The sequence below is a fragment of the Helianthus annuus genome, chromosome 6 (genome assembly GCF_002127325.2).
Source record: "Helianthus annuus cultivar XRQ/B chromosome 6, HanXRQr2.0-SUNRISE, whole genome shotgun sequence".
Taxonomy (NCBI): domain Eukaryota; kingdom Viridiplantae; phylum Streptophyta; class Magnoliopsida; order Asterales; family Asteraceae; genus Helianthus; species Helianthus annuus.
In genome coordinates this window covers 145,718,162-145,740,900 of record NC_035438.2, presented here as the reverse complement: position 1 = coordinate 145,740,900, position 22,739 = coordinate 145,718,162, and the positions used below count along the sequence as shown (strand labels likewise).

At 39.9% G+C, this 22,739-nt stretch overlaps 2 protein-coding genes across 3 annotated transcripts; both read right to left on the bottom strand.

The window, feature by feature from the left end:
* Positions 1-8,795: 8,795 nt before the first annotated feature.
* On the bottom strand, positions 8,796-12,340 carry LOC110866006 (pentatricopeptide repeat-containing protein At4g02750). Its single transcript, XM_022115362.2, has 2 exons — positions 10,570-12,340; positions 8,796-9,844 (listed from the first exon to the last, which is right to left on the bottom strand). The coding sequence occupies exons 1-2, from the start codon at positions 12,028-12,030 to the stop codon at positions 9,038-9,040; spliced, it is 2,268 nt and encodes a 755-aa protein (XP_021971054.1). The 5' UTR covers positions 12,031-12,340; the 3' UTR covers positions 8,796-9,037.
* Positions 12,341-14,060: 1,720 nt separating this feature from the next.
* On the bottom strand, positions 14,061-17,440 carry LOC110866005 (F-box/kelch-repeat protein At5g42360). Of its 2 annotated transcripts, XM_022115361.1 has the most exons (3): positions 17,220-17,440; positions 15,997-16,106; positions 14,061-15,808 (listed from the first exon to the last, which is right to left on the bottom strand). In XM_022115361.1, the coding sequence occupies exon 3, from the start codon at positions 15,765-15,767 to the stop codon at positions 14,166-14,168; it is 1,602 nt and encodes a 533-aa protein (XP_021971053.1). In that variant the 5' UTR covers positions 15,768-15,808; positions 15,997-16,106; positions 17,220-17,440; the 3' UTR covers positions 14,061-14,165. The 2 variants fall into 2 exon arrangements, with proteins under 2 accessions (XP_021971053.1, XP_021971052.1); XM_022115360.2 differs by lacking the exon at positions 15,997-16,106 and having other exon boundaries at positions 17,220-17,439.
* Between the last annotated feature and the right edge of the window lie 5,299 nt (positions 17,441-22,739).

The window sequence follows — 22,739 nt, the reverse complement described above, 5'->3', positions numbered from 1 at the left end:
GCCAGAAGGCACGGATGACTTCGTGGTTTATTGTGACGCATCGATACAGGGGCTTGGTTGTGTATTGATGCAGCGGGATAAGGTTATTGCTTACGCCTCTCGGCAACTCAAGGTTCATGAACGGAATTATACGACGCACGATTTAGAGCTGGGAGCTGTTGTTTTCGCGCTTAAGATATGGCGACACTACCTGTACGGTACCAGGTGCACGATTTACACCGGTCACAGGAGTCTCGAGCATATTCTTAAGCAAAAGGATCTGAATATGCGTCAACGAAGATGGGTTGAACTTCTGAACGACTATGAATGCGCCATCAAGTATCATCCAGGGAAGGCCAATGTTGTGGCTGATGCCCTCAGTCGGAAGGACACTCTACCGAAGCGCGTGCGAGCGCTACAGCTTACCATCCAGTCCAGCCTTCCTACACAGATACGAGCTGCTCAGATTGAAGCACTAAAACCCGAAAACGTCAAGGCTGAAGCCTTACGTGGTTCAAGGCAACAGATGGAACAAAAGGAAGACGGCGCCTACTATGTAACGGGGCGTACTTGGGTCCCACTTTATGGCGGCTTACGCGAGCTTGTGATGGATGAAGCGCACAAGTCCCGCTACTCGGTACATCCAGGGGCAGATAAAATGTATCACGATATCAAAACAACATACTGGTGGCCAAGTATGAAAGCCCACATCGCCACCTATGTTGGCAAGTGTTTGACTTGTGCGAGAGTCAAAGTCGAATATCAGAAACCAGCAGGCCTACTTCAACAGCCCAGGATACCACAGTGGAAATGGGAAGAAATTTCCATGGATTTCGTCACAGGCTTACCTAGATCCCAGCGTGGGAATGACACTATTTGGGTGATCGTTGATCGACTCACAAAGTCTGCTCACTTCTTGGCTATCAAGGAAACGGATAAGTTTTCTACCCTAGCGGACATATACCTGAAAGAAGTTGTTTCGAGACACGGAGTGCCAACTTCCATTATTTCGGATCGGGATGCACGGTTCACTTCAGAGCTATGGCAAACAATGCACAAAGCGTTTGGCTCTCGTTTAGATATGAGCACAGCATATCACCCTCAGACGGATGGGCAGTCTGAGCGCACGATGCAAACTCTTGAAAACATGCTTCGAGCATGTGTTATTGATTTCGGCAACGGATGGGAAAAGCACCTCCCTTTGGTGGAGTTCTCATATAATAACAGTTACCATACCAGCATCCAAGCCGCTCCATTCGAGGCATTGTACGGACGTAAATGCCGGTCACCTCTCTGTTGGGCAGAGGTGGGGGATAGTCAGATTACGGGTCCGGAAATTGTAGTGGACGCCACCGAAAAGATTGCGCAGATACGACAACGCATGGCGGCAGCACGCGACCGTCAGAAAGCCTACGCGAATAAGCGTAAGAGACCATTGGAATTTCAGGTCGGGGACCGGGTTTTATTGAAAGTCTCACCCTGGAAGGGTGTGGTTCGATTTGGTAAACGAGGCAAACCCAATCCACGATATGTTGGACCGTTCGAAATCACTGAAAGAATAGGCCCAGTAGCCTACAGATTGAATCTACCAGCTGAACTCGGTGCAGTTCACAATGTATTTCACGTGTCGAATCTGAAGAAGTGCCTGTCAGATGAGACCCTTATAGTTCCTTTTAAGGAACTCACTATCGACGAGCGGTTGCAGTTCGTCGAGGAACCAGTTGAGATCACGGACCGGGATGTTAAGGTCCTTAGACACAAGAGAATCCCTCTTGTTCGAGTTCGTTGGAACTCCCAGCGTGGCCCAGAGTATACCTGGGAACGTGAGGATCAGATGAAAGAAAAGTACCCCAGTTATTCGAAACCAATGCATCCACTTCTGAGGCTGAAGCTACTACTACTGAATTTCGGGACGAAATTCCAAATCAACGGGGGGATGATGTGACACCCCGGGAAAACCAATGAACGATGATGCAACTTACCTAGCTTCCTCAGTGAGTGCGTACCAAATTTCGGGACGAAATTTCTTTCAAGTTGGGGATAATGTGACAACTCGAACTTTGAAGGTTAGTGTCGTCTAATCTCGTAACTTTAAATCTTGTATTACTTCTCTTATATTGTGTTTTATTACACGTTACGGTGAATGGTTGCTAGTTGTTACTTGTTAAAGCTACAAGTAGACGATAATCGTTGTTCGCATGCTTGGGCCGCACTTGTTTGTTCACTAATCCGGGCCACACACACACCAAGTATTCTATGCTGATGTTGCACGAGTTCAATTTCTAACCAAAGCCCAATCCGGACTCACTTTATGATTTGAATATACAAATGGGCTTAGTAGAACTCAAAGTGGGCATTGATTTAGGGGCCGGCCATTGACTTGGCTTATAATTACCCATAGGTTACGTTTATTGTTTAGCATTATCATATCCAAAACCCTACTTGTTCCATATTCCCTCAAAATAGTGACGGCAGTAAACCCTTTTCCCCATCGAAGCTTTTCTATTTTCAAGGTACCCTCTCTTGTGCACTTGCATTTATTCGGTATGTGAGTTAATGATTTTAAATGATTGTTGATTGATAGTTTTAAATTGTAAACGGTGGCCATCAAACCATGTGAGTTGATAATTTTAAATAATTGTTGATTGTTTTGAATGTCGGCCATAAGGGTTCTTATTTACATGAGAATGGCAGAACGCATAGCTTTTGGTCCAATCACAACATGTCCATAAGATTCTTATTCGCATGCATAAGGTTTTCCCTTTAATATTGTCGGCCATATATCATATGTATTAGTGACCTTATAATTAGATCATGATAGCAGAGTTGTCAGAAAATGCTTGAAAGCCTTTATGTTGCACATGTCAAGTAAATGTTAATTGGGTGTTATGGGCGGCTAGCCTTGGCTGCCGTGTATGTTCCTAGTATGAATAATCACATATGGTTGTTTTATTAGTGATTCAACTCACAAATAAAGGTGTCAGCCGCATGTGTTTGGGGATGTGGGCGGCATGTGGAAGGTCATTGGGTGTGGGTTGGGTCCAATACTAATATGCCATGGTGGGAGGTAATGATTAATATGGAATTGTGTGGTAACTGCCTTTGCATGAAAACTGATTTGTAACCGAAAGATTCCTTGTAACCGAAAGACTCCTTCCACTCGAAAGATAGTGGATGTTACTTGTTACTCGAAGGATAACTGTTAGCGAAAGATAAACTTGAACCGAAAGATAGATAGGGTCGAAGGATGTCTTAGAGTTCGAAACATAATACGTGGTCCGAATGATAATTAGGAAAACTGTTGGTCGAAAGATCATATATGAGTCGAAGGATAACTGTGATAAATAATATGTCAAAAGATCACTAATATGTCGAAAGATAACAGTTGGAATCGAAGGATGTTAGGGATTATGAACATACTTTGAATGATGGAATGTATGCTTGATTTATTTGGCATGCCATGCTCGGTGATGAATGTTAACATTTGTTTTCGTGTACACTAGCTGAGGATTCAATGTGAAATGATACGTGTTGTGCCGATACGCAAACTGACTGCTATGTGAACATTAATTTGCATGTGTGTAATTTCGAGCATGAACTGATTTGTTATACGTGCATACAATAGGTCGTGATTAATTACTTGTGAGTGCATAGTTTAGCATACCGAGCAAACCAAGGTGAGTTCACACCCCTACTAAGGCATGGGATTCCCGGGTCGTGGGAATGGGTTAAAGGTTTCAATTGAATTATAACGTATAAACGCTTTCTCCTAGACTATCACCTATCATGTCCTCGGATGTCAGGACGGTTCCGTAGGTTGGGTTAACACCTACGTGGTCACATGCAAATTTCTATCCTCGGTACAGAGGGTACGCACGTAAAACCTACGTGTACGCATACTTACTTCTTCCGTAGGTTGGATAACACCTACGTGGTCATATGCCATTTACTATCCTCGTTACAAAGGATACGCACGTAAAACCTACGTGTACGCATACTTACTTCTTCCGTAGGTTGGAAAGTACCTACGTGGTTATATACTACTGTTCTCGGACGAAGAACAGGGATATTACGAATAGTCTAGTGGTCACATAACATGGGAAGCCCCCACTTGTATAACTTACTATCGGCCCTGTAGAGCCACCCGTTACTTACTGTTACGCATTTACTTACTGTGAACTCGCTCAACTAGTTTGTTGACCATTCTGTTACATGCCTTGCAGATCGTTAGGTACTTGGAGTTTGCACTGGAGAAGCGGGTCGTTGTGGACAAGGATCGTGGTTTCTTCATTGAACAATTATGACTATTAAACTATTATTTACTGTTGGATTATTTACTATGCTTCCGCTACATTTTAGAACTATGGTTATGTTTAAACACTTTTCGTATTGAATGGATGGTTTACAATATTTTACTTAATATTAATTGCATGTTCAATATGATTGGTGGCTTGATCCTGGTCAGTCACGCTCCCAAGCGGTGATACTCCGCAGGTGGATTGTGGGGGTGTGACAAAATATGCATAGACATGACTGCGAGTTGTAGAATGCACAACACATATCACCACTGTGACACGTGAAGTAAAACCCTTAACAACCCCTGTCCACGACAGGTGCTGAGTCCAAACTATAGTACTATCGTTGCTAAGGTGTAAGGCAACAATCACTATGTAAACATAACATACAAGCATTCATCGAGTAACACGTATGACATGCAATAACGGTTAACATATAAAAGTGTTTGCGTTGTGTGTCGATTGTTATTTGAAATAGGTAACGTATGTAACACCCAAAAGTGCGTAAAACAAAAAGGGTTCGTGTATACTCACGGATCGTGTTTACTAAATAAACACAGTCTTGGATTGAAGGGAGCGCTGGAGTGTTAGTCTGATTACAGAACGATAGCATAAGCGATGAACAGTGCATGAAACGGCGTGTCGGTGAAACAAGTGACGAATAGGTGATCCGATCGGATGACCTTCCGGAGGGATGGTCATCCGGACGGATGGCCATTCGGTCGAAGGGTCGTCCGTTTGGGATGGATGTGTTTGTGTATGATGAACTTTGAAGTTTTCGTTGTAGCATTTTAAAAATAGAGAAGTATCTCTACCTTTCAGGTCGTCCGGTCGAACGGTCATCCGAACGGATGGTCGTCTGATTGGATGACTATTCGTTGGAACTGTTATCTCTTGAAGTTTTGCAAAATTTGATTAAGTGTGGGAAAGTCACAAGTCATCCGTTCGGATTGTTGTTCGATCGGATGGCGATCCGATCGGACGGCAATCCGTTTGGTAACCTGTTCGTTTTGAAATCTTGTAGAATTTAATAAGTTTAGAAAGTTTTGTGTTTGAACCGAGACGGCATGACCACGTTTTAAACAACGGAAACTGCACCAAGTCCTAGTCGTCCGATCGGATGGGAATCACCCCGTCCGATCAGTTAACTGTTCTTGACGAAACTTCATGTTCAACCCGTTAAGCCGGTCATCTCATTGATAGAAATCCGTTCTCAGACCGACACTTCACTAGAGAATGAGTAGAAGGCCCAAACGAGCTCAAATTCTATCGGTTTTAGGTAAAAAGTTGAGAATGTTGAAGAAAAGTTGAAATCAGCTGGAAAATGTTTAGTTTTAAGAGAAATCGGTGTTTAAACATTGTAGAAATCCTTTGGATCTGAGTTGTTCTTGGTGGAATGAGGTCACACTTTAGTGTTCATGAGAACCCATGATGACATCATCAAAGAACAGCCCAAATCTACAGATTTCATGGTGAAAAGTTGAGATTTGATGGTGAAATTGATGAGAAAGTGTGTGTAAATCAAAGAAGTACAAGATTTGAGATGAAAACTTACAAGAATCGCGAGGAATCGAGAGAAAATGGCCGAGAATGCGAAAGGTCGGAGGAGAGCTGTCACATCACGTGAACAGTGATGTGACATGTGGTATTTATAGGTGAGAGGAGGAGAGGCGGTGCAGGTTAATGGGTCGGGTGGCCTTTGATCGGATGGTCATCCGCTCGGATGACCATTCGATCGAATGGTCATTCGATCGAAGGGCTCCAGCGAGTTGGTTTCCGACTTTTCGTTTCGTGCGTTGAGCGTTGCGATGCGTTTAAGCGAGTGTCGAATAAGTGATGTGATGGTTTTAAATAATAGCTACACAAATAACATACTAACATACAACAACATAAATAACCTTGCGTTTCCAGTTTGTGATGAGATTGCGTTGCGCTAGAGTTGCGATTGTGTTTGCGTTTGCGATTAATCACCTCAAAACATATAATAAACATGCACAAGTAACACATAATAGCACACACACGTAAAACAATATCTAGAAACTGCAATTCAAATTGCGATACGATTGCGATGAGATAGCGTTAAGTAGATTAGCTTTTAATAGTGATTATTGCATAGGTCGATTAGCGATAAACTGCGTTTATTACATTTACTCCACATAATACAATTAAAGTAACATAAAATAGAGTATCGATCACAAGTCAAAGAGTACAATCAATAATTAAGCAAGGAGTGACAGATCGCATTTAGCAATCTTTTCTTCCTTTGACTTTGACTTGTACTTTGACTTCAAAGACGCGGGTTGTTACAGCCTCCCCTACTTTAGGGAATTTCGTCCCGAGATTAGGCCGCAGGCATAACAAATAACTGTGGATACTTCGCCTTCATGTCACTTTCGACTTCCCAGGTGAACTCCGCGCCTCGTTTGCCTTCCCAGCGAACCTTCACAATGGGAATGCGTGAGCGCCTAAGCTTCTTGGTTTCTCGATCCATGATCTCGACAAGCTTTTCCACGAAGTGTAATGTTTTGTCCACTTGTAGATCCTCAAGTGGTACTTGTAAATTCTGCTCGGCCAGGCACTTTCTGAGGTTCGATACATGGAAAGTCGGGTGGACGTTGCTAAGTTCCTCCGGTAGTTCGAGTCTGTAGGCCACCTTTCCAATTCTTTCCAGAATCTTAAACGGTCCAACATATCGAGGCCCGAGTTTTCCTTTTTTGCCGAATCTGATCACCCCTTTCCAAGGCGAAACCTTTAGGAGTACGTGATCGCCAACGTCAAATTCAAGGGGCTTGCGGCGTCTATTGGCGTAACTTTTCTGACGACTCCGAGCTTTCATCAGATTGTCTCGAATTTGGAGGATTTTGTCAGTCGTTTCTTACAGCAGCTCAGGACCAGTAATTTGCGCATCTCCAATCTCATGCGACACAATCGGCGATCGACATTTTCTCCCGTATAGTGCCTCAAATGCTGCCATTTGAATGCTAGAATGATAACTGTTATTGTACGAGAATTCGACCAAAAGTAAGTGCGCGTCCCAATTACCACCGAAATCTATGACACACGAGCAAAGCATGTCTTCAAGGGTACGTATCGTTCTTTCAGTCTGACCGTCGGTTTGGGGATGGAAAGCGTTACTTAGATTTAGAGTAGTACCGAGAGCAGATTGAAATGTTTCCCAAAGATGCGAGGTAAACCGACCATCGCGGTCAAAGATGATATCACGAGGCGTCCCGTGTCGACCGATGATTTCGTCGGTGTAGATCCGGGCTAATTTTTCTACCTTAAAGTCTTCTCGTATTGGCAGAAAATGAGCAGATTTAGTCAAACGGTCAACGATAACCCAGATTCCATCGTGACCTGAAGGTGTACGCGGAAGTTTCGTAATAAAGTCCATGGCTATGCTTTCCCATTTCCACATCGGGATCTCGGGTTGCACAAGCAAGCCAGAGGGTCTTTGTTGCTCGACCTTGACCTTCTAACAAGTCAGGCACCTCGAAACGTAGATTGCGATATCTTTCTTCATTCCGGGCCACCAGTACCGTAGATGAGGGTCATGGTACATCTTGTCGGCACCAGGATGAATGGAATATCGAGACTTGTGCGGTTCAGTCAACAATATATCTCGAAGGTTATTGCGACTTGGAATCCAAATGCGATCAAGATAGTAATAGATACCGTTTGATTTGGTGACAAAGTGTGATTCGGCACCACACTTCTTCATTTCCTCTCGCATGGTATCTTCAACGAAGCAGGCGTGTTGTGCGTCACGAATTAAAGCTTCGAGGTCGTGCTGGGCGTGAGTATTACGAACGCTATGCAAATAGCTTCGTCTGCTTAGAGCATCGGCCATGACATTTGCTTTGCCAGGGTGATAACGAATCTCACAGTCGTAATCGTTAAGAAGTTCAACCCATCGGCGTTGGCGCATATTTAGTTCCTTTTGGTTGAGGATGTGTTGTAGGCTCTTATGATCGGTGAAGACCGTACACTTGGTACCGTAAAGGTAGTGTCGCCAAAATCTTCAACGCAAAAACAACTGCGCCAAGCTCGAGGTCGTGGGTCTATAGTTCTTCTTGTGGATCTTGAGCTGACGAGAGGTGTACGCGATAACCTTGTCCCGTTGCATGAGAACACAACCGAGACAAAGGTTCGATGCATCGCAGTAGACAACGAAGTCATCGTTCCCATCGGGTAGAGCGAAGATAGGAGCATTGCAGAGCATATGCTTGAGATTTTGAAAGGCAGTCTCTTGTTCATTTTGTTAACAGTGTTGTGCCAGAACATACTAAATATTAAGTTAGGGGTGTCATGTATCAAAGTGTTAGTTGAGGGTGGCAGCGGCCAATGGCCAATGGTTGAGGATGATAAAATCCAATAACCTAAAGAAAAAAAATTAATTAAGATATTAAGTTCAAGTAATTAATAAATATTAGATATCATACAACTCCCGAACCAGTTTTGACTCGAATCAAAATAAGGTGACATTCTTTGACGTGACATACCATCAACCAATAATAAGTGTTATTAAAAGGAACATTAAAAATTGAATAACCATTATGTTGCACCCTAGCCTCTTGTTTGAGAGTAAGTAGTTGTTTAATAATACAGGTGAGTGCATAACCATCTCCTGTTGATGGTCAGGTCATTTGGACCCGAGTCAAGAAACCATGCCCAATGGTCATATGCTGCTACACGAAGGGCCGACCCATGGTGGCCGATAAAAACAAACAGGTGTATGGAAACCATGTGTATATATATATTCATCACCAATAATCCCCACAAGAACATATACCCTTGCTAAAATGGTGAAAACGGTGAGAGTCTCTCACAATTATCAGCCTGCCTTCAATCTTGGATATATGTTTGATAACATTATGACAGTCAGCACATACCCGTAAGTTTTTAAACACCCGAATGGGTCGCCCACCTGGTGTATTAACGATCCCAAACGCCACCGCCAACTTTTCACTATGGTACCTCAACATATGCTCCTTTTCCTCTTCTTCCACATCATGCAAAACCAATTTCGCCGAACAAATATAACCCTCTTGCTTCAGTTTCATATACAATTCTTCAAGATAACCGTATATTCTAACTGTATCCGCGTGGGTCGAATCCCCTACCGAGAACACATGAAACTTGTTTTGCACTTCCACCCAACTATAACCCGGTACTTTCTTTATCCCCGTGTCCCTCATCTTCAACCGCATTGTGCTCACATCACTCCATCTACCGGAAGCTGCGTATAGATTCGATAAAAGCACGTACATTCCCGCATTGTCGGGCTCCATACGGAAAACCATCTCGGCTGCTTTCTCCGCTAATTCGGTATTTCCGTGAATTCTGCTGGCACCAAGTAACGCACCCCATGTAGCCCCGTCCGGTTCAAAGGGCATGTTTTTCATCAGATTTAGGGCGTCATCTAGCCGCCCGGCTCGACCCAGTAGATCGATCATGCATGTGTAGTGTTTTGAATTAGTGGTTATTCCGTAATCATTATTCATTGTGTGAAAGTAGTGTGTGCCTCTGTCTACCAACCCACTGTGACTACAAGCAGACAGCACGCCAACCTGCATGTAAATACAACAAAAAATTGAGACTAGGCCTGTAAACGAACAGAACGTTCATGAACTTGTTCAGCGGGAAGTTCGTTTATTTAATAAACGAACGAACATCAACAAAACTTTTTGTTCATTTAACTAAACAAATGAACATGAACACACGTTTTGTTCGTTTATTTATGTTCATGAACATCCGTTTATGTTCGCTTATTTACATTTGTTTACGTTCATTCGTTTATGTTCATTTTAATTTAAATGCATAAGTAATATTAAACATAAAAGGAACTTTCTAACTAACTATATATATATATACTAATAGGTAATTGAGCTTTCTAGTAATAAATATGGGTTTTGCAATTGAATTTATCGTAATCAATCACTAATTCATATATTATGTTTGTTTATGTTTAGTAAATTATGTTCATTTGTGTTTCTTCAATCATATTCATTTGTGTTGTTTATTGTTTGTTAAATTATGTTCATTTATGTTTGTTTGTGTACATTTGTTTATGTTCGTAAACTGTTTGTTTAGGTTTTAAACAAACACGAACATGCCCATTTTCTTAATAAACGAACATGAACAAAAAAAAGTGTTCAATTATATGTTCGTGTTCGGTTAAAGTTAAATGAACGAACACGAACACGCCTTTGTTTGTGTTCTTTCGGTTCGTTTGCAGCCCTAATTGAGACCAAAGCTATATTATATATGTTACTTATTTATAGCAGATGATTACCATGGTTACTTCATCTGGTTTAACTCCGCTTCTCTTCATCGACTCAAAAACTCTTAAAGCCTCTTTGCCGAAACCATGTCGAGCATATCCAGCGATAATCGTGTTCCACGAGACTATATCTTTATCAGATATTTCTTCGAATATAACATTGGCTTCATCGATGTTTCCACATTTGCAATACGTAGACAGTAATGCATTGCCTACATACCATCCCGATCCGAGCCCTACCTTAACAAGCTGCGCGTGCAACTGGCATCCCAATTCCAACGAAGTTATCTCGGCACACGTGCTCAAAACGCACGAAAAAATCGATCTATTCGGCTTTTCTCCGCTTCTCTTCATCTCTACAAATAAACGCAATGCCTCCTCAGTGTGGCCTAAGTGAGCGTATCCCGCAATAATCGCACCCCATGAAATGCAATCACGCCAAGGCATTTTTTCGAATAAATCCCGAGCGAGATCAATGGAGCCGCTCTGTGCGAACCCGGTAATCATCGTATTCCAAGAACTAACGTTTTTACATGGCATTGCGTCAAACAACTCCTTTGCAACGTCAATTTTCTTACACTGTAAATAACCAGCAATCATCGCGTTCCAAGAAACAGAATTCTTTACAGGCATTTCATCGAAAACTCGTCTAGCTTCGTCTATCATACCGTTCTGCACATAACCCGACACCATCGCCGTCCATGTATACACATCTTTAACCGGAGATTCATCAAACAACTTGTGTGCTTCGGATAACTCTCCATTCTGAGCGTAACCCGATATCATCGTATTCCAAGACACTTCATCTGGCATAGGCATTCTATCAAAAAGACGCCTTGCATCAACCAATCTCTTGTTCCTTACATACCCACCCATCAAACAGTTCCAAGAGATCACATCCCAAGCCGACTTGGATTGAAACAATTTACGCGCATCCTCTATCCTCCCGTTTTGCACGTAGGCTGCAAGTATACCATTCCATGAGATGGAATTCTTGTTGGGCATCCTATCAAAAACCATCCTTGCTTCTTCCACGTATCCGTTTTGAGCATAACCAGACAACATGGCGTTCCAAGAAACCGAATCTCTCTGCGGCATTTGATCGAACAGCTTCCTGGCAGCACCTAGATTCCCGTTGCGAACACACCCAGTGATCATGACATTCCATGAAACTAAATCTCTGTCAGGCATTTTGTCGAACATCTGGCGTGCAAGAGTGAAGCTCTTGTTCAACAGGTATCCTGATATCATTGCGTTCCATGAAACTGAAGTGCGTGTTGTCATGTTTTGGAAGATTCGGAGAGCAGAATCGCAGTGGCCGTTGCGCATGTGATTGGTGATAGCGGTGTTGCATTGCACGATGTTTGAGTCTGAAACGACGGGTGGTTTGGATTTTTGGGAATTAGTGGTTAGTTGTTTTTTCTTGAGTGGGCGGGTGTGCAGCAGCCTCATGCATCGACGTTGCAGCAACATAATAGATTGATTGATTGATTGGACCAGAACAGAAAGTCAATTTAATTTGTATGGTTAATGGTAGTAGTGAATATGGGGAATCAATCACTGATTGTGACACAGAGCAGGGGGTGGAGCTTTAAACTGGAAAAACTGCCAAGATTTCGACATTTCTTTGTTAGTGTGTTTGATTTTTTGTTTGTCCTGCCAGCTCCTTTCTGTTTGCTATATTTATGTATAGTCAATTGCCGTTAAAAAAAAAAAATCACTGATTGTGAATTTTGTTTTGGGGAAGCCAGCCAATAGTGAACTGAATATGGGGGTGGTGTTTATTAACACATGTTGTTGGAAGAAACTTGTAAATATCATTAGCCAAAGCTAAAAGAGTTATAGACTTTGCAAGGCAGAAGGGTATGGAGGGCTCCATCGTGCCACATCACCACCTATAGCGCCTCCCTCGGCGCCACCATCCACACCAAGCAAATTAAACCGGGGCGCCATTGATGGGGCTTTATCATGTTAACGAGGAAGAAGGGCTTTATCAGGTGGGGCCCACATCTTTGCAGCCAATAAATTTTATTTTTTAATTTTGTTTAATAGAGGGCGTTATCCCACACTCTGCAAGTTAAGAGAAGTCGTGATAAAGCCCCTTGGCTGATGTGGATCTTAGGTGGCGCTGATGTATCCTGATAAAGCCCTTAGGGGTTTTATCCCACACCCCATAGCCTAAGGGGGGCATGGGTATTCAAACCCCATTACAAACGAATAATGTTCCAATGTTTACTAATGGAAGGAAAGGAAAAGAAAGAAAAAAAAAAGTAAAAATATTTTGTGTTCCACAGTTTCATTTAAGGAAGGAAAAAAAGGAAAATAACACATGTCGTATTCCCGAGTTTCATTTAAGGAAAGAAAAGAAAAAAAATGAAAGGAAGACCAGACAAAATTATTTAGTTTTTCTTTCCTTCCGATTTGAGAGGAAATGGTGGGAAAGACATGTTTTTTCCTTTCTCACTTTTACTTTTCTTTTCTTTTCACTCGTTAAATTAACTTTTAGATGGCGTAAAATATGAGTAAATGGTTGCAACCGAATCAGCTTGGGGAATGTACCAAGACTTGAACACCCACCAAACATCCTTATTACTTGCAAAATATTGCCAATGAGCTAGTGGTGGAGTGGTTAGGGAGAGACCTTGTGTTCCAAGTGACTCAAGTTCAATTCCTGCCCCTAGCATTTAGTTTCTGCGGCACCTGGTGATGATGGGAGACTAGGCGAGTAGGCGGCGATCGCTAGTTCGATCCTTGAACTGAGCGGGTTTTACCTCACCGCACTGTCGTGCCTTCGGGCGAGTGTTCACGGGCTTCGGCCCTAGGTGGGGGTTTTCCCCGGTTCGGAAGGCGAGTGTATCCCGATGTGGTGAATTTCGCCAGTAGCCCATTTGGAGGATTCGTTGACCGTTCAAAAAAAAACTTGCAAAATATTGGCCTGTAAAAATGGCTTATTTCACACGTATAAATAAACATGTACTAAAAATCTTACGAATCACTTGACCACACAAGCTAAAATTGGAATCTAAATTATATTTCCAACTTGTTTGGTGTCGATTCTAAATTCAAGGGATGAGTAAATGTTCCGGGGTGATCTACTTGAATTTCATCAAACCATAAAGTATTCAACCAACATAAATTGGAACATCCCATAAACTGAATACCAACCAATACTATCCGCTAAGTCACCCATCTTGAACTACCCCCACCACACCCCTAAGCACAATTAACTTTAGAGTCTCGTTCTCATCCATGACCAACGTGTACATTCCTTATTATAGACAAATGATGCTGTCGGATATCCCAAAGATGTCATAATTGCTGCCGCCTCCGCCAAACCACACCCAGTCGTAAGTTAGAGATTAACTGGGACATAAAGTAGGCGTTACTTGTGATTTAGGGAAGCAAATGTCATATTTTATGTTTCTTCAATCAAAACAACGTGGTCTCATAGTAATATAGTATTTGACATTTTAAAAATCAAAATCAACTTAAAACCAAAATAATGATATTTAAAATCAACGTACTATCTATTTATTATTACTAACAAAAATAAATATAATCAATCTGTCTTACATAAACCTTTCTTACTGAAATACAATAAGGTCACCTTACAAATGCACTACAGCCATCGACTTCATCGCGCACGAAGACGGCTCCATTTCCCGACCCACCTCATTCTTCGACACGTGAACCCACTTCATCTTCGGGTCCGACACATCACACATGGTCAAGAACTCAAGCACCTGCCCAAATATCTTAAACATCTCCACCCCGAATATAAGCTTCTTTTTATCACCAACAAACACCGCGTTCCAGTCCATTGGTGCATCTGGATGCACCGAAACTTCCTTACAGCTTCCATGCACCAAATCAAGCTCCCACACCTTCCGAACCGCTTTGTTTCTCCTTCCGATCTCACCGCCTCCTTCGCACCATGAAACCGACACCATAAACAACCGTTGCTCATCGCATGACACCAGCTTCGGGGCGTACTCCTGGACCCGTGGTCGTACTGGCAGACTCATTTCCACTCGAACCCAGAAACCACGTACTATGTCGTATGCCGCCAGTTTATCGGTCTCGGAGTAGACGTAAAGACTCCCGTTACAAACGATTGCAGAACAAGCCACCCCGAAATCAACCGGGACCCGTTGGATTTCCGTCCATTTGTTCGACGAGGAATCGTAAACCTCGCATGAATCTAACGGCTCGTCCCATGAACCGACCCCACCTACCGCGATTATCAAGAATCGTCCACTGTTTTTAACGCTTGTATGCTTGCTTTTTTCGTTTCTTGGTACACGCCTAATGGAAAACCTGTGGGGATCCTCATAAACATCGGACACTCCACCGATCCTCCGTGTCCGTGGTTGACTTTTAATGGTCAAACAATCCGATTCGACCTCGTAAACCCCGAGAACAGGCTTTGACCTTGCATGTCTCATTGATGCAACCTTTTGCCATGATTTTATTACGGGGCTAAATGCCAGGACCCCTCTGTGCGTCTTTCGGTCCATTCCACCGGAGCTCGAACAGCCTCCGACAACGAAAACGTTCTCATGAACGGAGGCAACGGAAAATAAAAACCGACCCTTAAGTATTTCGGACTCGATTTTATGCCATTTGTTGAATGAAACATCAAAAGCGTATATCTCACGAGAGCTAAAACCGTCTTTAACCGTGCCAAAAAGGAATAACCACGGAGTCGGGTAATTACCTTCTCGTCTCATTTGCATAAAACGGGTTGATGTAGTCAAAGCTCTCCATTTCTTGCACACGAGTCGAGCGTTCATTAGGCTCGTTATCGGGAGTCTCATTAAACACATCTCGAGAATATCATCAGGAAGAAAGACTTGCATTGCTTCGTTTTGGTGCGACTCTGGGACTTGAGAAATCTTCTTTTTATTATTTCTCTTCCAAAACCTCTCAACTCCATACGAGAAACAATCGACAGTCGTGTCCTGGGTCCCACGCACGGGCCCGACAACCTCAGTAAAGTCGTCACTAGTTGCGGCTCCAACCTTGCACCCTCCACCACGGGTATACAAACTTAGACACCTTAATGAAACCCCGTCATCATCATCATCCATCACATTTTCATGGTAGTTGTTTTTTGACTTTTGGCTTATGGTTCTAACTAGACGTTTCGACACATTGGAAAGCTCGGGTTCTTGATGTGAAGTTTTGCCCCTGCGTCGTTCAGATATCATCTTGCATTCTAATAGATTTGTACATGTGTCCGTTTCCACGCCTGGTCATCATACATACAAAGTTAAAAAAAAATAGAAAATTATTTGCAACCAGAATCAATAAAAAGACTTCACTTGGACATTTAATATTCACGGAAATTCTAAAAGATTGTACATAGTTATGAAACATAGGCTAAGAACTACACTTGTCGAAAATTGAATCACAAGGTCACTTTCAAAACGAACATACAAACGCCTCCTGATCTGTAATCATCTCTATTCTCTAATAACTAAAAACCGTGAGGGGCTGCACGTGCTATCCGCTCTAGAAGATTCCATTGTTACTTCATATTAGACAAACTGTGAGTCAAAACAAAATTATGTTGTTATTGTTACCTTGGTTTTAAAATGTGGGTGTAGGATCAAATACAAACCACATTTCGTCTAAAAACTGTAGGGACCACTTTTGTAAGTGCTAGGATATGTTCTCACAGTTTTTAGGATAAATGTCGTTTGTACCGTAACCATCCGTGGGCATCAGAAGCGCATAATGCGCAATGCACACGATGCGCTGATGAGATCGCATCAGGTCTGCGATTACATGACGCGCGCATTTTTCTGGAATCGACCACTATAGAGTAAAGTTGTACAATGAGCTGATGAAGTTGTTAGGTGAGTTCCTACATAAATTACTTGTGCCTTTTGCAAAGACTACTTGTACACATATTGAACTTCTTTGATGGTACTAGAACTATTTTTTGTAGTTATTTATTCTAATCTCTAAATTTTTGGTGTTTAAAGTAAATATATATATATATATATATATATATATATATATATATTATACTGTATACAGCAGTTGAATGCTCTACAGAAGATTCCTTTGTTCTTCATCAATAAAGTTGGATACTTTGAACAATACTCAAATCAAAAACAATTTCATGTGTTTGTTGCTATGTGAATCGACAGGCGTACCATACGTGCTACTACGTAAATGTATAGTTCAATACATACATACATAAAAACAACAAGGCAAACAACAATGAGTATCATAAAGTCAAATTTGAATAAAGACATACAGTGAATCAATTCCAATAATGAAACCCCTACCCTTATTCCCAAAACAAAACAAAACAATCCAAAGTTAAAGTCAAATGAGTTGTCTTCTTCAAAATTAACAATAACAATAATAATGTTCATCTAGAAAAACATATACAACTGGTCTTAGATAATCACACATACATACATACATTCTTAAGTCAAAAAAAAATCACATAAATTTCGAAATTGTTAGGTTTGACTATCTATAGTCAAACAACCTAGAGAATCATAAACACTCAATGGGTGTGAACTTAAAGAAATGCATTTATCTATTCAAAGATTACTGAAACAAGAACCAAAAAGAATCAAGCATCAAACTTTAACTTAAACCTAGTAAATCGAGCACTTGAATTCCCCAAAACAATTACATACCTCATCAAGTTGTTGCATCCACAGGGGCGGCTTGTGTCTTTGGATTCAGATGAATCCAAAGATGAGATCCAAGAAAAGAAAAGGGGATCGAAAAGGGGAAGATGAAATGTGAAATCTTGATAGCAATTGTTAGGTTAATGAAGAGGGAGGAGGGGTTTAGTAAAGTTTGAAAAGAAAGAAAGTGATGGATCTGGTCTCTCTCTCTTTGTTGGGTTGGGTTAATCATTATATCAAGAGGGTGCCTCATTTATTTATTTATTTATTTTAACGGTTGACTGCTTTCCATGTGTAAACCCACCCTTTCGGAGCTATGTTCAAATGCCGATTACTCGACCATCGCTAGAGAGCGTAGCACACCCCTGATGCACAGAAACCCCATAGAATAGGTAAAACTGCACCCCCTCTTAAGACTCGAACCCGGATAAAACCCCGAGCCAAGCCTTCATCGAGATGAGAACAACCACTGGGCTGCAGTGGAAGACCCGTTTATTTAATCTTTTAATCCACTTTTTATGTAGAAAGTTGCAAACGTGATAAAACCCTGAGCCAAGCCTTCATCGAGATGGGAACAACCACTGGGCTGTAGTGAAGATACATTTATTTAATATTTTAATTCACTTTTTTTTTTTTTTGTAGAAAGTTGAAAACGTGTTTCTGTTTTTGATTTTATTACCCAAATGAAAGGTGTCCTCATAGGTCCCAAAAATAAAAATAGGACAAATCTCCTGCTGTTTGATTTGATTTTTCGATTTATGATGCAACTTTTTTATAAATCAAGAGTAAAGATTTATCAATGGTTCACATTGTTTTAACATCTTATTCTTTCACCACCATTCTAACTTTTACCCTTTTGTTTCTTTGTTTTCCGGTTATGATTATTCTCTTTGATTTTAAAAACAACTCTCGTGCTCTGTCACGGGGAAAACATTTAATACAAAAAGGTCCATTATTTTTTGTTTGATTTTGAATAAATTTTACAAGGAAACGTAATGAGAAATCATGTCTTACAGGTATGTTCAAAAGCGTTGTAACCATTTATGGTTATATCTAATAATATTATCTATAATACTATATAAAGCAAATGTGATGGACAAGATTGTAATTTTCCCATGCTTATAAGTTATGAACCACCATGTACAAGGATGTGTAAGCCAATATAGAGGGGTTAAATTTGTATTTCATCCAAAGTTTTAAGACACTAGAGGGGTAATTGGGGGATTTCAGTCTTTATATGGATGATTGAATATTTAGTTTTAGTCATAACCAAATATTAGAGCTTTTGTGATTCTGATTATGTGAAGTTTAATTAGGGTTTCAATATGATATGGTTTATTGATTTAATATCGTATTTGTGTTGAACTGTTACACCTTGACCCGCAGCGGAATAGGTGATTGGGGCATGAATTAGGTTAATCCAAAGCTTATGACTTGCTATTGCGTGTTTTAAATAGTCATTAATCTAAACTGAATGTTTCATATGTTTTATCTTTTGTTTGATAAAATCAATTGATGAGATTTATACTAATCTTTTTATAATACAAAAATATAAAAAAAAGGATTAGTTTAAAATTTTAATTAAAAATAAAAAATGTAGTTATATTGTAAACCATAAATATTACGATTTTATCTATAAATTTAGAATTGTTAGGTTTATATTATTTATGCAGTTTATTATAATACTAGGTTAGTTCCCCGTGTGTTACACGGGTTGAACAATTTAAACTGTATAATAACAGGGTCGGCCCAAGCCCAAGTATTTTGAGGCTTGGGCCTCAGGCCACCAAATGTATAGGGCCTCAAGAGTAAAAAAAAATTATATACTATATGGGTATGAGCCTTGTTATTAAAAGGTTGTAGCCCAGTTGGCGCGCATGTCATCTGTGTACCTTAAGGGGGTGGGTTTGAATCTCCTTTAGGCCGATCGACCGCCGTTTATTCTTTTTGGATAAGAAAAAAAATAGGCAAGAAGGGCCCCGATTTTGAAACTTGCTTTAGGCCTCTAAAATGGTTGAGCCGACCCTGTATAATAAATATTTCTTGTAAATGCAAATCAAAGACGGAAACACTTATATATATTTTATAAATAATGAAACTAATAATAATAGTAAAAAAAATCTCATGCATGTGTATACTCATTTAAGTAATCGATATATATTTGATGTTATCCTATATTTTTTGTATTCAATTAACATTTCTCTATTTAGTATTATTTACAATTACTAGAAGATATATATGAAAGAAAAGCGGGAAAACTTAAAAATATGTGTCTTCAATAAATGACACGTGTCACTATATATTGAGTATAGATGTTACTGAATTTTTGAAGAATAATTTTTAAGTTTGACATATATATTCAAGCTTATAAGTATATAATATAGTCATGAATTTTTAATAAATCCAAAAAAATTATGTGATTAATGGCAAAGTGTGTTTTAGCCAAATCCTAGAATTTAAAACATAAAAGACCAGGTGCAAAAAACGTGAAACCCTTTAAAACTTCAATAAAAGGGTTATAGTTATCAGATAAACATTTTTCTATTTAATATATTATTTGCAGTTATTAAAATATTTTTCTATTTAATATTATCTACAAATTAAAAGATAAATTGTTAGAAGATAAATATGAAAGAAAGGCGGGAAAACAAAAAAAATAGACGCCTCCAATTTTCTATTTAATATATTATTTACAGTTATTAAAATATTTTTCTATTTAATATTATCTACAAATTAAAAGATAAATTGTTAGAAGATAAATATGAAAGAAAGGCGGGAAAACAAAAAAAATAGACGCCTCCAATGAATGACACGTGTCACACATTGGTTTACTTTATTATATGTATAGATGTTTAAGATAATCACAATAAAGTTGTAAAGAGACACCAGTTTTGTAAAGGACCATCATCTTTATATTATTTACGCAGTTTAGTATAATATGTTTAAATTTCAAACTCAGTACAGAGATTGATGTTGTAATTAATTTAAAAAAAAAATAGCAGGTTCTTAAGAAGGAATTCCCAAAAGGCATTGATGTCGTTTATGAATCTGTCGGTGGTGTTGATACATCTGTTGGCTTTGGTCAACAGATGTTTGAAACCACTGTTGGGTTAAAACAGAGTTTTGTGGAGAAAACAATGGTTGAAACCACTGTTGGGTTAAAATGGTGGTTTAAAACCACTGTTGGGTTAAAACGGTGTTTTGTGGAGAAAGAACGTGGTTGAAACGATTGTTGAGTTAAAATAGTGTTTTGTTTAGAAAGAACATGCTTGAATGCAAATGTTATTTCGTTCACATAGATTAATAAATCGTATATTTTCGTATTTTTTATACTCTAAACTTTAAGTATTTACCGACTGACTTATCTATTTATAAATATAACCATATTCACCATTTATATGTGTTATGCATGGTTTTCTAAAAGCCACCCGTGTTTGCACACGGGTCTTACCGCTAGTAACTTCTAATAAAACAAAACAATCTTTTGTGACAACTGCCACTTTTCGGTAACTTTCTTACACTTAAAGTACTCATTTTTAGCTACACTTTCATGCATTTTGAACGTCCGAACTGCATATTTCATGACATACACTTAGAATACTCATGGAATACTTATATTTGATGCACATGATTCTTTTTTATTGAATACATTTGAAACAGTTTAAACAATGCATCGAAACAACTAGAGTAGTACCTAGTAAACTAGTATTCTGACGAAAACGCAGGATTCGCAGAAACCATCTAAATGGCATCTTTAGGACTCAGACAAAAGTCCAACATCTAATTACCATAATCAACTAAGCACATTTCATATCTTTTCACCTTTGAAAACACAAACTTAAGAAATCCTCTCAATCTTCATATTTTAGCCAAGAACACCTTCAAAAACTGTGATAACTCGAGTTTCCAAGATTCTACTTCCGCATTAATTGCACGTTAACTGTTTAGTTGTTTGCTTGTTTGCCTTGTAATTGTACACATTGAATTATATGTGGAGATGTTTGTTTGATATGTTATGTATTTTATATGATTAAGTGTTTGGTTGCATGAACTTGTAAACTATTTAAGATTAAAAACACCTCGACGAAACAAAGAGTTTCGCCATCAACCAACCCGACGAAACAAATGTGTTTCGCCATAGATCATTTCGACGAAACAAGGCGTTTCGTCACCTTCATCTCGACAAAACAAGTGTGTTTCACCGACCCAGTGATTCGCCGAAGCCCATTAAGGGCCCAGTACGTCTTTACGAGTATTTGTTGCGTGAAACTGTTACACTCGACATTCTTTTGGCAAATCGAAACCCTAGAACCTCTCCACTCTCCTGCGGTAGCCATCACCTCTTACCATCATCTCTTTAGGAGATTCTTGTGTTTCATCTTATCTGGTTAGTCACGTTTATTGATTCGATCTACCTGCAACGTATGTGTAAATTGATATTATAGTAAAACAATGATTTCTGAATAGTTTTGACTATGATTGATGTTATTTTTGAGAGTTGATGATTCTGTTGTATATGATTGGATTGGTTTTGTTCATTGTCCACGATTTGATTTGATGTATAACATAAGTCATTCAGATTTGGTTTAATGTTATGAGTGATACGGTTTGTGCCACTGTTCATGATCGATGTTGATAGTTATGAGATTCGGATGTCATGTAACTGATTGTTATGGTATGATTAGGGTTCATGCTAGATGTGGTGTGCCCTGATGAATGATTATGAATGATTTCTGTATGATTACTGTATTGCATGTTTTCCGTATGATGATGACGGCAGTTAGGGTTTGTGTGACTTATGTAACTGTTATGTGACGTAACTGATGCCTCCACGAAACGCTGATGTCGACGAAACGCTGATGTGTTTCGTCAACATTGGTAACGGCGAATCAGGCACGGCGAAACAGGGGAGTTCGCCGAGGGGAATCACGACGAAACAGTGAGCGTTTCGTCGAAGGGGTTACACGACGAAACAAGTATGTTTCGTCGAGAGGGAAATCTGCATAGTAAACTTAGTTATTTCTGTTAAGAGTTAACTGGATTAATTGACTACTGTTAAATTATAAGCATGACTTGTATGAATTTGAATACGTGCTTTGTGCTATTCGGTGATCATTGATTCAATATCCACTGTGATTGTAATTATACGTGAACTTCGTGAATATAAACTGATTATGTACACGTGCGTACTTTAGGACTTGACTGATTATTTGTGAGCACATACTTTACATGCCGAGCGAACCAAGGTGAGTTCACACTCTTTCCAAGGCATGGGATTCCCAAGGGTTGGGAATGGGTAAATGAACTAAACGGTAATTACAACCATCCTCCGTGGGTAGGATGCCAAGATTACACACTGGACCAAATCTCTATCATTGAAGTCCCTCATTATATCGACTTAATCGCCGAGGCCTATGGCGAGCGGGTCATTAGTTAATAGCGCTATTAGGTTTAACAAACCTCACACCGTGTCGTTCGAACGGGCGTGTACTAATGGACTATGGGCAAAGGGTCAATGCTGATAGA

Coding starts and splice junctions, on each gene's coding strand:
- LOC110866006 (XM_022115362.2), bottom strand. CDS start 12,030: ATGTTGCTGCAACGTCGATGCATGAGGCTGCTGCACACCCGCCCACTC. Junction 9,845..10,569: donor AACCAGATGAAGTAACCATG/GTAATCATCTGC, acceptor ATTTACATGCAG/GTTGGCGTGCTGTCTGCTTG.
- LOC110866005 (XM_022115361.1), bottom strand. CDS start 15,767: ATGATATCTGAACGACGCAGGGGCAAAACTTCACATCAAGAACCCGAG.